Source organism: Marmota monax, unplaced genomic scaffold (genome assembly GCF_021218885.2).
Source record: "Marmota monax isolate L192 unplaced genomic scaffold, Marmota_monax_Labrador192_F-V1.1 WCK01_AAM20220418_F8-fsc00158, whole genome shotgun sequence".
In the NCBI taxonomy this organism is placed as follows: domain Eukaryota; kingdom Metazoa; phylum Chordata; class Mammalia; order Rodentia; family Sciuridae; genus Marmota; species Marmota monax.
Genome location: NW_026694092.1, coordinates 550,864 through 568,586, shown reverse-complemented (window position 1 = coordinate 568,586; position 17,723 = coordinate 550,864). Strand labels below are relative to the sequence as shown.

At 32.3% G+C, this 17,723-nt stretch overlaps 1 protein-coding gene across 4 annotated transcripts in view; it reads right to left on the bottom strand.

Annotated features, from left to right (window-relative positions):
* Positions 1–17,723, bottom strand: part of Cfap47 (cilia and flagella associated protein 47) — a 424,450-nt gene that overhangs the window by 203,630 nt on the left and 203,097 nt on the right. For all 4 annotated transcript variants that reach the window (XM_058585745.1, XM_046465022.2, XM_058585744.1 and 1 more), the window contains 3 exons: positions 17,567–17,682; positions 6,531–6,681; positions 4,911–4,999 (listed from right to left, as the gene is read on the bottom strand). In XM_058585745.1, the coding sequence (XP_058441728.1) occupies positions 4,911–4,999; positions 6,531–6,681; positions 17,567–17,682 (356 nt within the window). The remainder of the gene's footprint in view (positions 1–4,910; positions 5,000–6,530; positions 6,682–17,566; positions 17,683–17,723) is intronic.

The window sequence follows — 17,723 nt, the reverse complement described above, 5'->3', positions numbered from 1 at the left end:
CAGAAAATAAACAGAATTTCACACACAGATGGGAGAGATATACAATAAGAACAATACGTGGGGTAATGGAATTTCATAAAAGAAAGGCAGGAGAAAGGAAAAGAAAAAATGTCCAAAAAGTAAAGTGGGTTAAGAACAAAGCTGGATCAGAAAACAAACAAACAAACAAACAAACAAACAAACAAACCAGAAATGATAAATAAGAAAGCTAATATAAATAAAAACTATAAATATATGAATATTGTCAGTTATAGGCTTAATTATATCTCCTCAAATTTCATATATTGAAGCCCTAATTCCTACTACCTTAGAATGTGGATGTATTTGGAAATAGAGCCTTTATATAAATGATTAATTCAAAATGAGGCTAAGTGGATGCTGATCTGATCTGACTAGTCTGACTTAAAGAATGTGGATGTATTTGGAAATAGAGCCTTTATATAAATGATTAATTCAAAATGAGGCTAAGGTGGATGCTGATCTGATCTGACTAGTCTGACTTAAAGAGGAAGAAATTTGGACACACAGAAAGAGATACCAGAGATACCAGGGGAATTGAGTTACTATTAATTGGAAGCTGATTATGATATGTTAAGAAGTCTATGGTAATACCTACAGTAATCACTAGGGAAACAAATCCACAATATATTTAATATATCATTTAAAAATTAAAATACTACATTAGAAAATATTCACTAATGTAAAAGAAAGAATTTATGGCACAATGGAGTAAAAAAGAAAGATAAAATATACAGAAAGCCAAATGAAAACTGGCAAAAGTAAATCCACTACATCAATAATAGCAAAAAAATGTGAATGAATTAAGCAACACAAACACATGACTTTTAAAAAGTTTTGCCATTTTCATCAACATGGATGAATCTGGAGAATGTTAGGCTAAATGTAATAAGCCAGTAGGAAAATCACAAATACTGCATGATTTCACATATATGAAGTATATATAATAGTTGAACTCAGAAAAGCAGATATATCATAGTAGTTGCCTGGGACTGGGGGTTTAGGGAAATGGGAAAGCATTGTTGAATGGGTATAAAGTTTCAGTTATATTAGAGGAACTAGGTTTTAAAATCTGCTATTACAACATGGTTCCTATAGTTAACAATATGATATTGTACACCTCAAAATTTGTTAGAAAGATAGATATCATATTAAGTGTTTTTACTACACAAAAAGCAAGGAAGCAAACAAACCTAAGAGTTAAGAGGAAATTTTGGGACATATTGGTTATCTTTACTATTTTGACTGTGGTGACAGTGTCATGGGTATGTGTCACTCATCACTCATCAAATTGTACACATGAAATATGTTAAATTTTTTTGTATATGAATTATAATTTAATAAATCTAGTTAAACAAACAAACAAAACCCTAAGAACCAAAAATGCATGCTGGCTATAGGAGACATACTTAGATTCAGGATATAAATAAATCAAAAATAGTAAGGTTAGAAAAAAATATATAGCACATAGTAATTATAAAAATGCTGGAGTGCTTATACTAATATAAAACATGATAACATTTTTAAAAAAATGTAATTATATATGAAGTGAGACCATTTGTAATATCTAAAGGGTCAACTATGAAGCTAAAACAATTATAAATATATACATACCTGGCTACAGAATACCAAAGTACAGAAAGCAAAAACTGGCATATATGGAAAAATAGTCAATAATAATATATATTTAAATATCTCACTTTCAATAATGAAGGAAATATTTAGGCAGAAGGATTACAAGGAAATATAGAGCTTAGAAAATACTATAAACCAACCAACCAGAATGAACAGATACTTCTAGAGTATCACTCAAAAACAGTAGAAAATGGGGCTAGGGTTGTGGCTCAGTGGTAGAGCGCTTGCCTAGCATGTGTGAAGCACTGGGTTCGATTCTTAGCACTGCATATAAATAAATGAATAAAATGAAGGTCCATCAACAACTAAAGATATATATATATATATATATATATATATATATATATATATATATATAATTTTTAAATAAACAATACTGCTCTTGTGAACATTCTATGTTACAAATCTAATGGTAGGCCATGAGATAATCCTTGATCAAATTGAAGTGATTGAAGAAATACAAAATATGTTCTCTGGCTAAAATGAAATAAAATTAAAAATCAATACAGAAAGAAATTTGGAAATTCACAAATATGGGAAAATTAAAGAACCTACCCTCAAAAAATAGTAAGTTCGGAATAAGTCAAAAGTAAAATTAGAAAGCACCTTTAGATTAGCAAAATTAAACTCAAAATACATAAAAAGTGAGATGTTGTTCAAGCAGTGTCCAGAGTAAAATATATAGATACAAATGCACATATGAATAAAGAAGAAAGATTTAAAATAATAACGCTAACTTTTTACATTAAGAAACTAGGAAAATAACAAAAAGTCTAAACCCAAATCAGACAGAAGAAAATAAGTAATAACAGAAAAAAAAATAAATGTTAGTGAGGAAATGAAATAGGAAATAGAAAAATAATATACAACACCAAGGAAATCAGGGGTTTCTTTGAAAAGATCAATAAGATAACAAGTTTAAATTTATATAGATTGATCAAGAATGAAAGAAGAATCAAATTAGTAAAATGAATGATGGAATAAGGGAAACCATATTTATTTGACAAATAATAAAAAGATTATAACAGAATACTATGAAAACCTCCATGCCAATGAGTTACATAACTTAAAAAAATATACAAATTCCTAGAATGAAGCAAAGTACAAAACCTTATTCAACAAGAAATAGGAATTCTGAATAGGCTCATAAGAAACAGAAGAAATCAGTAATGAAATAAACTTCCCACAAAGCAGAGCCCAGAATCAAAGGGCTTCAGTTGTGAATTCTACCAAACATTAAAACAATTAATACCAATCTTCACAAACTCTTCCAAAAAATAGAATACAAAGGAACATTTCCCAATTCATTCTCTAAGGGTAGTATTAATTATGTGAAAAACAGAGACATCACAAGAAAAGGGAAAAAATCACTGCTAAATGTCATAATATGAAGACAAAATCCTCAACAAGATACTGACAAAACGAATCTTAATCATGCTTTTGAAAGTATTATGGAGTATTAAATAGTGGTGTTTTGTGAAAGAAAAATTTTAAAACCTCCAATCTTGTAGACAGTCACGGAGTCAGCAACCTAGCCAACTAACCCTATCTCTGTTAAATCTATGCTAGACTGCATTAAAGGTTAAAAATAACAATAACGTACAATGAAAATTGATCGAATTCAGTCATTGTGCTAACTATAATTTTGGGGAATGCATATGGAGATATTTCATTTTAAAGTATGTTAAATATGAGATTTTAATATTTTTTAATTATTAAATTTCATTTTTTTAGTATAACTAAAATTTAATATAACTAAAAAATGATCATTTTTTACTATAACTTGAAAAAGATCACTTGTTATACTGGTTATAACTCTAAAATAGTCTCTATAATTAATTGGCATTAAATTTCTTTCTTATTTATTTTCTTTAATTATTATATTTTGCACATAATACATGGCTATTTTTGATTTTTGATTGCTTTTAAATGTTTCAGTTTATTTCACAGTTGTCTAAGTTTGAGAGCATATTCATTCAAGGAAGGATGGAGTAAAAATAATATTAATTTTTCTGCTCTGAACCAAACCACACACCTCTCACAGTCATTTTAATTTAACCTAAGAGAAACCATAAAGACATATTAAAATATCATCAGTTTTTTGTGAAATATGTTTCTTTTATTCTTCTTATTTCTGGAAAATTCAAATTTAACACTAGAATGAAAGATGAAATATGCTTTATCCTGTTTATTTTTTTTTTCTGAAGGACTGCATCCATTTGGTTCAATTAAGGGCATATTTTAATACTGGATTAACACCACATATTCACTTTTTATATTCTTTACACTCCAACATAACACTTTCATAAAATTTCAGTCTATAATATTCTCCCTTATATGCACATGAAAACCATAAACATACCAGTAACTTTTTCTACATAACAAATTTTGTTTTGTCAACAATGACTGATCTTATTAATAATAAAATACCAAAAAGGCTTGACAGACAATGATTAGAGAAATGGAAAATTATCAAATGTTAAATATAAGTATGTATATATATTTGTGTATATGTCTGGAATAATGAGTCCCTAATTTAATCAGTACATGAGGCATATCATTTTTCATATTCTCCCACAACATGTAAACTTTTAAGTAGTAATGTTTTGTTTTGTTTTGTTTTTTTAAATATTTATTTTTTAGTTATAGATGGACACAATATCTTTATGTGGTGCTGAGGATTGAACCCAGTGCCTCAGGCATGTTAGGTGAGCACTCTACCTCTGAGCCACAATCCCAGCCCCGGTAGTAATGTTTTTATTGTGTCTTTAAATAATAGTAAAGAATTTTCTTTTCATTGCAAATTTTTGTTGTTATCATTAAAACTCAAAACAGACACATGCACATTGAATGTACAGTATAAATTAATCCTGATGCTTCAAGCAAAAATATATTTTTAATGTAATCAATATTTCAGTTTTGGATATTAGCAGATGCAATAGAATTAGATACAAAGTGTCTATTAATTCAAAAATTTTAAAAAATTAAAAGAACACCAAATCCGAATAAACAGAAAGCTTATAGACAAAATTTTTAAACTTGTATGATCAAGTACCAGTTCAAGAAAAAAATTATTTATTTTCATTATTTGTTCTATTTTATATGATGATGCTTATAAGTTTATAGGAATATAAACACATTTAATTATTTAATTTCTTTTCAAAATGGTTCGTGTAAAAAAGGTAAAGAATACTAGATAGTCCTTTTAAGAGTGAAAATAGCTAATTGCAATAAATTTACACCCACCAATAACTTACCTAAAGTCTCCAGCAGTCGGGAAGGGGTTTTTCACATTTATAATAACTTCCTTCCATTGATAACATGGAGTTTTGCATTTCAGAATTTCCTAAAGTAAAATGAAATAAAGCATACTATATGATAATATCAAAAAATCCTTAATTATATATAATATGAAGTTAAAATCTACAAATTGTCCATTTAAATATTAAACTGACGCTAATTTATTAAATTCCCCTTATCCCATAAATATTATACTGCTAAAATCTGGGTGGAAAGGATAAAAATATATTTAATCTCAATAATGATCCATAGTACTATGCTAAAATTAAACCATTTGTCAAAGCAGTGTTTCTCAAATTGATCTCTTTAAAATTGGTTTGTTAATGACTGGACATGGTTTCTATTTTCAAATAATCAGTCACACACACACACACACACACACACACACACATACACACATTTATATATATGGCTCCATAAGGCAGAGACAGCTGTGCTGTGGATGTGCATGTGGGGATAAATATTTGTGTATAAGACTATATGTGAGTATGACATGTCTGCATTTATAATGTGGTGGAAACACTTATATTTATATTGTAATAAAAGCACATATACAAAATAAAAACTTCAAATTATCCAAGGGAATTTCATAAAGTAGAATTTTCTGGAAATTTTCATTTTTAAGCTGATTATGTTATTGACCTATTTCATTTCTATATTATTATCTAATTTACTTCTAAGTTTTCTAAGACCATAGTGAACAGATGGGGAAGTAACCAGAGTTTCAGGACCTTCAAGTGTCAGCTTTTCTCCCCTGAGGTAACATTAATGACAGGCTAAAACTAGCCATGTCTTTAACCACATATGGCAGAGCATTATGCTGTTTCAGAGAATTTATGTGGGAGAGTTGGAAAGTATTAAGCATTCATTATTTAAAAGGAAATCAGAAGACAAGAACATATATCTTGGTGACAAATGCCCACTTCCTGTTCTGGGCATCACTGTCTAATGAGCCTGTCTGTCCATGTGAGCAACTTCTTGTTCTCCACACACAACTTGCCACTAATTGAGCCTCCTAGAGTGAGTGTCTTTTTCCCAATCTTATTTTGCATCCCCCAAATTCTTTGTCATCCATAGGACAATCTGGCAATAATAAATTTGCTTGTTCTTTACCATATACCCATGGTAGAAAATAAGATAATGGTTAAGAAAGGCAATCATTAACAATGTCACAGCCATTTTATAAAAATGTAAAAATCATTCTCCCCCATCCTTTCAGGTATAAACACTTTGAACTCTGTTAAGAACATCATCACCTTTCAATAAATGCCAGCATTAGCATTAACTTTTACAATGGATTTTTTCCACAAGACAGTCCAGACAAATTAATAATGTTCCTGTCAGAGAAAATAAGAATCTATTTTTGATGCATAAACTCTCCACCCTTAGTCTAAAAAATCCCATAAACACAGGCCCAGAGCTGCTTTAACTTAAATCACAAGTCTTCAGAGCAAAAGGAAGATCTCAAGGATCAAGAGCTACATAGAAATAAAACATGGAAGAACATCTATGGTCATGACATGCCAGGGTTGGGAAACAGAAGCAAGGATATACAAAAATAAGTAAAATTTACTTACAATTGCTTTAAAATCAAGGACTTCACCTTTTAGAGCAAAAGTCATTGTAACACCTCCTATTCCACACTTAGGTTTAGAAATTAAGAGCAGTGAAGCTTCAGCAGGATGGAGGAAGCGACTGGTAAATTTCAGAGTGATATTAATTTGGTTTCTATAATTAATAAAAGAAAATAGTTTATTGAAAAAGGCAAGAAGTATTTTATTCAGTGTAGAACATGTGCTTACACCCCTAGACTCTAAATATATTTACTTTTACAAAAGATATAGAGGCTGTTGAAGTCTTGATACAGCCTCTAAAATCTAAATTTACCTCCCAAATGTATGTATAATATGCCAAATATTAGATTTTGTAACAGTGCTCCACAGGAAATCATCTATGCATTTTTGTACAAAATTCTTAGTACATTGTTTGCTAATGTTTAGCCAAATTCATAGTCATGTCATTTGGTTTTGTTTACGTGGAGAAAAAAAAACAATTTAAAAAATACCTAAAGCCATGGTTGCAAATAAAATTTGAAGTTCAAATTCACATGTTTCAGAGGAATATTCAATTTAAAGAAAGAATAAAGAAAATATGCCAATTCCCCTTAATCTTTACCTCTGTAGTATAAAATATGGCATAATGCAAAGAGTCTAAAAATTTGGAGAAATTTCTATTTATCAATTTGTAGGAAAATTACTATAGCATGGCACTCTAGCAAACTTGCATGCCTCCACATTGGAGACACATATGTGTGGCTAACTGCAGCTGACATAAGACTTAGGAGAAAGCCCCATGAACTTGCCACAATGTAATAGTGTGGAGGCTCATGAGGAGCTGCTGTCAGAACATTTCTCAATTGCCTCCCTAACTCCCCAAACAAATTGTCACCAGTCAGTTTCTCATTGCCTCCTGGATTCTGATGAGGTAGTGAGGTCTGCTACATCACTCTCTTTACAGTTACAGGCTAGGAAAATGCTTAATGGCACCATAAAGTGGGTTCTCACCAACAGGGTGATTTACCGTCCTTGATGCAGTCATCAGACCCCTTTTATCTAGGTGTTACTCTACACAGAGGACATGAAAGACTGGGCACCTTTGAATAGTCTTATATTTGCTATTTATATAAACAATGAACTCCCTGAATCAAGAATGAAATCACTGTTCCCTTACTGGCTCAATCTTTCAGGCTGGCTTCCCCTTGACACAGCTGTGGGTGATAAATCTTGGGGAAATTTTACCATTGATTTTACTGTAGCTTTTAGCATGGTTAGCATTATACATCAGATGACAGTCATTCCTTTTACAAACTACCACCTATTATCTTCTCTTACAGTATACTTATTGTAGAATGGAGTGGGGAATAGATTTCCCTTAGTGTTAAACCTTGTACCTGCCGCAGTCTGGCTGGGCACAATCAGGAGCCACTTGTCAAAAGAAACTAACTTTATTTTTAGAACCACACACACCAAACAAAACAGCCTCTCAGGAAAAACCCTCAGAGCCCCAACTGCCACCACCGGCTTTCCACAAGCCTCTCTCTCCCACACAAGCTTCTCTCCACCTCCCACAATCCTCCTGCTCTTGAGGCCGATTGGCTGGGTCACGTGGGCGGAGCCAAAAAAGTCCCCCAGTGAGCAGCTCAGTGGTCTGAAAGGGCAGGGAAACAGCCCAATGAGCATCACCGCAGAGGAGCCAATCAGCTAGATGTTGCTGGGGCCGCTGTGAGCCAATCATCAGCCGGCAGCTGGAAGTTTGCTGGCAGCTGGAAGTTTGCTGGGGCCCCTTCGGCTGTGGCTCTCAACATGTACCAACTTCTCTATAAACTTGTGCAATTGCTATTGAATGGGTGAGAATGGGGAGCAGCAAAGAGCATGTTTTTTTTTTTTTTTTTGAAAGAGTAAGTTTCAAAATCAATAGAAATGTTCTAAAATTGATTTTGCAGGGAAAATTACAACTCACATCTAACAGCAGTAAGGGGGACTTTTATTCAGATATGCGTCCTCACCAATCTCCTTACTTTTATGTAAAAGGACTCATGGGCTTGAACTTAACTGAGAACAAAGAACATTTAATATTGAAATTTTTTCTGGGTATGTGCAGGCTCAAATTTCATGTTAGGATTCCTGTGAGTGATTTAGGAATTTTGTAGATATTCTAAAAATCACAATTAGATAAAGCCATTCATTCAATAATTGACTCCCTTGATTGATAATTATAATTTATAATGTTTCAGGCATTGTTTTAGATTTTATGGAATTTAGTAGTTAGAAAACAAACATACTATTCCTGATTTCCTGGATGATACATTATAGAGTATATGGACGATATTGCCACATCACAAAATAAATTTGAAAGTTACGAATCACAGATGTGCCACAAAGTGGTATAACAGTATGCAGTGGTGAGTGAGATACAGCCTGTAGGGTCAGAAGAAGTAATATGTAAGGTGAGATAAGAAAAATGAGATTGACAAAAATCCCAATAACATTCCTCATAGAAATAGAAAAAGCAGTCATGAAATTCATCTGGAAAAATGAGACACCCAGAGTAGCTAAAGCAATCCTTTGCAAGAAGAGTGAAGCAGGTGGCATCAGTGTAAAAGACCTTAAACCATACTACTTCTTAAATTATAGAGCTACAATAACAAAACCAGCATGGTATTGGCACCAAAATAGACTGGTAGACCAATGGTACAGAATAGAAGGCACAGAGAAAAACTCACATAAATATAAGCATCTTACATTAGACAATGGCTCCAAAAACATATATTGGAGAAAACATATCTTCTTCAACAAATGGTGCTGGAAAAACTGGAAATTCATATGCAAAAAAATGAAATTAAACTCCTATCTGTCACCATGCACAAAACTCAACTCAAAGTGGATCAAAGACCTAGGAATTAAACCAGAGACCCTGCACCTAGTAGAAGAAAAAGTAGGCCCAAATCTCCATCATGTTGGATTAGGTCCCAACTTCCTTAATAAGACTCCTATAGAGCAAGAATTAAAGTCAAGAATCAATAAATGGGATGGATTCAAACGCAAAAGCTTCTTCTCAGCAAAAGTAAATAGAGAACCTACAGAATGAGAGCAAATCTTTACCACATGCACATCAGATACAGCACTAATCTCTAGGATATATAAAGAACTCAAAAATCTTAAAGAACTCAAAAATCTTAACACCAAAGAAACAAATAATCCAATCAACAAATGGGCCAAGGAACTGAAAAGACACTCCTCAGAAGATGATGTACAATCAATCAACAAATATATGAAAAATGTTCAACATCTCTAGCAATTAGAGAAATGCAAATCAAAACTACTATAAGATTTCATCTCATTCCAGTCAGAATGACAGCTATTAAGAATACAAACAACAATAAGTGTTGGCGAGGATGTGGGGAAAAAGGCACACCCATAATTGCTGATGGTACTGCAAATTGGTGCAGCCAATCTGGAAAGCAGTATGGATATTCCTTGCAAAACTGTGAATGGAATCACCATTTGACCCAGTTAGCCCATTCCTCATTTATATCTGAAGAACTTAAAAACAGCATACTACAGGGACACAGCCACATCAATATTTATAGCAGCACAATTCACAATAGCTAAACTGTGGAACCAACCTAGATGCCCTCCAGTAGATGAATGGAAAAAAATGTGGTATATATACACAATGGAATATTACTCAGCAATAAAATAGAATAAAATCATGGCATTTGCAGATAAATAGATGGATTGGAAAAATATAATGCTAAGTGAAGTTAGCCAATCCCAAAAAACCAAATGCTGAATGTTTTCTCTGATATAAGGAGGCTGATTCACAGTGGGGTTGGGAGGGAGAGCATGGGAGGATTAAATGATCTCCAGATAGGACAAAGGGGTGGGAGGGGAAGAGAGGGGGCATGGGAGTACAAAAGATGGTGGAATGAGATGCACATCATTACCCTAAGTACATGTGTGAAGACACGAGTGGTGTGATTATACTTTGTATACAACCAGAGATATGAAAAAATATGTTCTATATATGTATTATGAATGTAATGCATTCTACTGTCATATATGACAAATTAGAAGAAAAAATAAATTTAAAAGTATTTTTAAAAAAGCAAATACAAACAACAATAAGTGTTGACAAGGATGTGGGGAAAAGGGCACACTCTTACATTGCTGGTGGGACTGCAAATTGGTGCAACCAATCTGGAAAGCTGTATGGAGATTCCTTGGAAAACTGGGAATTTGACTCAGCTATCCCACTCCTTGGTTTATACCCAAAGAAATCAAAATCAGCATACTACAGGGACACAGCCATATCAATGTTTATAGCAGCACAATTCACAATAGCTAAATTGTGGATCCAACCTAGATAACCTTCAGTAGATGAATGGATAAAGAAAAAGTGATTTTATATATATATATATATATATATATATATATATATATATATATATATATATATATATATATATATATATCATGGCATTTACAGGTAAATGGGTGGAGTTGGAGAATATAATGCTAAGTTAAGTAAGCCAATCCCCAAAAAAACAAATGCCGAATGTCTTCTCTGATATAAGGATGCTGATTCATAAGGCGGATGAGGGGGAGCATGGGAGGAACAGACAAACTTTAGATAGGGAAAAGGGGAGGGAAGGGAAGGGAGGGGGCATGGGGGTAGGAAAGATGGTGAAATGAGATGGACATCTTTACCCTAAGTACATATATGAAAACATGAATGGTGTGACTCTACTTTGTGTACAACCAGAGATATGAAAAATTATGCTCTGTTTGTATAATATGAATTGAATTGCATTCTATCATATATAGCAAATTAGAATAAATAAAATGAAATAATTTTTAAAATTGAGATTAAAATCATGGCATTTGCAAATTAGAATACATAAATAAATTTTTTTAAATGAGATTGAATTAGGTATATTGAAGAGAGGAGGAAAGAAGGTAGAATTACAATATATTGGAAGAACTAATCAAAGACCAGTAGCACTAAAGCATAAGGAATGAGGAGATTAGTGATACAAGTTTTAGCTAAGAGCAAGTCATGAAAACCATAAAATTTCATAAAAATGAAAGTATTCCCAATTACTTGAGAGGCCAAGGCTGAATGACCACAAATTCAAGGACAGTTTGGAGAACTTAATGAGACCCTGCCTCAGAATTGTTTTTTTAAAAGGACTAGGGATGTAGCTCAATGGTACAGTACTTGCCTAGTGTTCAAGAGGCCCTGGATTCCAATACTTAGTACCATATAAAAGTAAAAGTATTCCTTGGACTCTGATGATATACTAGATCTATGATGGGAAGATGGGAAGCTATGAGAATATTTTAAGCAAAGAGTATCATAATTAAATTTACATTAAAATATTTGCCATTCTAATATATAGAATGGCTTGCAAAGAAGCCCTTTAGGAGTCTGTCATGGCAGTCTACATAAAAATGGTCGAAGCATTAAATTAGGGTGGAAGAGGTGTAGAAGAAGAGAAGATGCTAATTTTAAAATAAAATTGGTAAACTTAATAGGACCTGGTAATGTATTGGATCCTTATGGAAATTTATTTTTTAAAAAGGGGGGGTTCAAAAATAACCAAAAAAATATTCAAAAAAATAACATAATGAATGATCTGATGGACATATACTTAAGTCCAGTGAAACACATTTCATAATAGAGTACCCTTTTAATGAGATAAATGGCTTGTTTCAGGACCAGAGAGATTTGGGCTTCTCTTGAATATGTGTAATCCTTTTAAAAAATTTTTAGTCATATAGAAGAATCGAAATGACCAAGATCCCTTCCCAAATTTGTTAGAGATATCAGAATCAAATATGTAGTAAAGTTCAAGTAAGGGTTCCAGGTCCCCAGTCAGTGTATCATAATTGTAGGCTTCATCTTAATTTTCATAATGTTTATTTGCTTTTTGCTCTAATTGTCTCTCCTCATTTTTTTTAAAAAACAACTCCTTAATATTACATGTACCTTGCAAGCTACTTCAAATTGACTTTGGAGAGAGATTAAGAATATATATATATATAAAACACATCAATGTCAGTGTGCATATGGCTCAATGAGAATAAAAAAAGAAAAAAAGAAACAAAATAGTTTTCTAAAATTGTGCTTTCATTTTTTTATAGTCATTCTGTGGTTAGAGCTACACCTAGTCATCAAATTATATGCAGAAATAAATGTTTGTTTATATGATAATATAGCTTTTAATCTTTTGTATATAAATTACATCTCTGGGAATTTCAATCCATAGCTGGCAGAAAGACAAGTTATTTGAGACAAAATCTAAGATGAAATGTGGTACAGATAATTATATAATCTTTTGTAATTACAAAGCTATGCATTTTTTGTTTAAGAAAACAATATTTTCTGAGTCTTATTTGTAAAAACCAAATACTATGAAATTTATTCTAGCTAACAATATACTTTAAAAACTACCAAATAACAATATTCAATCCTATAAAATAAAATGCATTTAGACAAATGAATAATTGTTTTCCATATACATTCAGAATCGAGCATTAACTCTTCTAGGAACTCTTTTTGGGTTTCCCTCTAAGTACTCATTTGCCTTGTTCTCCTTTTTTCCTCTAGGTCGATACACATATCACAAATAAAACAATTATCAAATCACACTTTCATTGTATATTTGCTTTTCTGACATTCTGCTAGATTGTAAAAATTTGTAACATTGATATATTTTCAACCAGTACTTCAAATTGGGGAAGAGGGGAAATTTACTGGCTGCTTCCTATAAGTTCCAGTTATAGTGCCAGGGTGTTTTCCTTGCATAATTATGTTTATTACTGACAACACTGTGGGTAAATATTCTGATCCACATTTTCCAAATGAGGCTGAATCACAAGAGCCTTTAAATGTCAGGACTGAAACCCAGCATTTAATTTTTAAATGACATGGGAGAAGTTCTAAACACAATCAAGTTTGAAAACCAGATTCATAATCTCTTTTCCTAAAAGAAATCTCATCAAAATTATAATAAAGGAATTTAAAAAGGCATCTAGTTGGAGGAAGCCATTATTGCATAATGGGCAGGATGGGGTTCAGACAACCTCAATCTCTCTAGTGCCATCATAGAATGCCAAACAATTAATTGAGCATAAAAGCAGAATATTTTTAACCCTAAAATGAAGCCTACCAATTGACAAACCCAAGCATATGTAGAATCATAATTTACTTTTTATATTACCATGTTATTACATATAAATGGATAACCAAGTCTTATCAAATATTAGAATAAATCCTTCAACAGGAAAGACTTAGACCAAGGTTAAAAAATGCAAATGACCTCTGAGAACATAGAGATAATTTGGCTAATAACAAGAACTTAAAAGTAAGAGATATTTAAGAAGATACTGTACTACCAATTTAAGAACAGGTACTATAAAATAAGGCTATGCAAAGAATATCAAAGTGCGTGTGTGTGTGTGTGTATGAAAAAATTGGAAAAGAGACTTGTTGATAAAAAGAGGAGAAATCAATGAGATCAAAAGTTGAAGTAATAATATAGGTCTATAGAGGATCCAACTATCAGGTTCAATATAAGACAAATAAAGGTTGCAAAATCTCAGGAAAGAAAGTTATCAAGTAAATAATTTAAGAGAATATTCCAGGGCTTATGAAAACAACTTCACAATTAAAGCATTTACTGTTTATTCAGCACAGTGAATAATAAGACACCCCCCATTAATACATTCTAGAATAATACCAGATTATGATGGAAGATCCTAAAAACTTCCAGAGTAGGGAAGAACAGATGCATAGCAGAATTTCTCATAACAAATAATGAATGATGCAGGGCAGTGGAGATTTATTTTGAGTTATAAGGAAAAATAATTACAACTTAGATAATATCCTGAGCAAAATATAAATCAAGCATAGGAATAATATAAGGACATTCTCAGAAGTGAAAAATCTTGGGAAATTTACCTATCTATACTTTTTCTTAGAAGTTTTCATAAAGGTGAGTTCATAAGGATGAAGCGAGTAAATTATTAAAGAAAAATATCTTATTTTCCATCTAAGGAGAAATAATGTTCAAGAATCACATTGCTCCAGTAGGTCCAAAAACAATCAGTTAAAATAAGTATTATACTAGAAGAAAAGGGACTTCAAAGATTTTATGTACTTCTTTAGCATTTACTATTTTTTCAGTTAAAATGATGGTGTCAAAATATATTGTGTATATATTAATAGTATAAGAAATAGGGAGGTTATGAATGTAGCTTAGTGGTAGAACATATATTTACCATGTGTGAAGCCCTGAGTTCAATGTCCAGCACCAAGGGAAAAAAGAAATAGGAATAAAATATATTTTATTGTAGGAAAAGTAACGAATAAAAGATAAAATTAATGATATTGGGAGAAAGTAATATAAGGAAATAAGTGAGCTAGATCAAGTTGAATTAACAAAATAGTCACAAAGATATATGAATTACTTACATTTATGGAGGTGACCATTTGAAAAACTAAAATTATGCATAACTGAAAAAAATAAAAGTAAGTGCCTCAGGGACAGGATCTCAGGAGGCTGGAGTTTGCTTATTTCAAACTCTTATGCATATTTAAAATATTAAAGCATGTGCAAGTTAAATTTTGAGAAAAAAATTAAAATTAGGTGAAAATGAGAAGATATATGTATATGTACAATATGATCACTATGCTACAGGCACAAATTACTACATGTGTGAGTAAATATACATGTACACATGCTCAATTAATGTATACTTTCCAAATATTAAAAGCTTCAAGAAGCATCATAAATAATGCAATAATGAAAAAGGAGAAAAAAGAAAGCACTCATGAAAAGTTCATGGGAGACTTTTAGGTTCAGCTGAGGATATATTTTCACAAACCATCTCTTGGAAAAACAATATACAGATTTCTATGGGCTGAATTCTTATGTCAAAAACTTAAATCACCAATGTAATGATATTAGGATAGGGAAACTTTTGGAGGTAAATACAACATGGAACAGAGATCTCATGAATTAAATTAATACCCTCATATAAGTGGCTTCTTCTACCATAATAAAGGCACAGGAAGGCAAAAGGGACTATGTTTGAAGTAGAACTTGGGTCCTTGCCAGATACTGAATCTGAGGGCATCTTGTCCTTCAACATATCAGACGTCAGAACTGTGAGAAATAAATTTCTGGTTGTAATCTACCCAATTTACAGTATTTCATCATAACATCCCAAATGCGCTAAGATGGAAAATTGGTGATAAGATGTAGAGATGTTTGTGTAACAAATATCTAAAAATATGGAAGTGGCTTTGGAACTGAAAGTGGAGCTATAAAAATTTTGAGGTGCATGCTCAGCATAAACTATATAGGGTGATTCTGATAAAGGCTCAGAAGAAGAAAGCTGGAGGGAAAGCTCTAGCCTTCTTAGAGATTATCTGAGAGAATATGGACAGAATATAGGAGGAAATATGAACCAAAAAAGGACATTTTGATGAGTTTTTATATGAAAATAAGAAGCACATTATTGAACAGTGGAAGGAGATCCTTTAAAAAATTTGCAAAGAACTTGGCTTAATATGCTTGTATCTTAGTGTTGAAGACAGAAATTGGGAGTAATGAAATAGGATATTTAGCTAAAGAACGTTCTAAGAAAAATGTTAAAAGTGTGACTTCTCTTAAATGCTTATGGTAAAATTCAAGGAGACGGAAATAACTTAAAGATGAAATTTTTAAGTAAAGAGAAAGTAGATCTCAAAATTTTAGAAAACTATCAGCTTATCTATATTGAATGGAAGGATAAAATATATTTGAAGAGAGAACAAAGATGTGGCAGAGCAATTTGTTTAACAAGAAAATTAGTATGGATCAGCCATGTTTATGGAAGCCAGATGCTATTCTTAACATAAAGGGAAAACTGACTCTGAAACATTTCAGAGACCATCAGTGCTGCCTCTTCCATCATAAGCCCAGATTTCCAGGTCCTAGAGGATGTAACAATAGGGGGAGTGGTGCACACAAGGACTTCCATGGGACCTTGGTGCTTGCTGCCCAGCAATATTTCTAGGCTCTGCTCTCCACATTTCAGTGTCATGATACTTTGCTGCCCCAATATATAGCTCTTCAGCGAGCCAAGGTCTTATCTGGTATGTGGTGGCTGCCCTTGTGGAGGGAATAGGCCATAAATCTTAAGTATCTTCATGTGGTATCATCTCCATAGGCACAGAGTTCAGGAGCTACCTGTACCACAAAAAGTACATGTCTCCACCTACATCTCAAATGGTGCCCTGGAGAGCCTTGGGACTCAGACACAGAACTTCCATGATGTAGGACCACTATAGAGAGCCCCAACTAAGGCAATGCAGAGCAGAGATGTGGTAGCAGAGTCTCCCCAAGACCCCATCCAGTAAAACCACAGGAGCAAGACTGCAGCTTTGGATAATCATGAATACATGATCCAGGCACACAGCCACCACAGAGATGAGGCCACCACAGAGAACTGCCATGAGGACAAAGTTCAGGCATAGAACTGTGAAAGAGACTGAATTACTCAAAATAATGGGGATAGAGAAGAATGGCAACATTGGAGCTTCTTTAAGGTTGAATTTTGTTCCTGTTCTTTCATAGTTTCTAAATTTTCTATAATAACCACATATTGTTTTTGTAACAAAATTATTGTAAGTGTCATATAGCCTACAAAGGTTATATATCTATAATTATGTAATTTTGGTATATACTACTTCTAGCTTCCAACAGGAAACAGAACTGTGTACATAAATAAACAACTTATAATATTATCTCTATGACTCATACACATGCAAAATAAAATTAAATGCATGTATAAGAACAGCTGTTTTATGTTGTTGGAATTATTTTTACAAAATTAGTGAGGAACCTCAAAAACATGAATATTTTATCTCTCAGTGATGTTATTTTACTTTATATATATTAATTAAAAAATCCAAGTCACATTTTTAAAATAACAACAAATATTAAATGACTGGAGTTGATATGCTCAATAAATTAAAACAAACAAACAAACAAAACACTTACTTTGGAGAAATAGTCACAACATTCCCTGCTTGGGCAAGAGAGAAGTCAGCAGCATCTCTTCCAACAATTGTTGCATTATACACTAAGTTTTTCATGCTTGAATTTTTCAATACAATCTATATAGAAGTAGAATAGGGTATAAATAAGATAATAAATT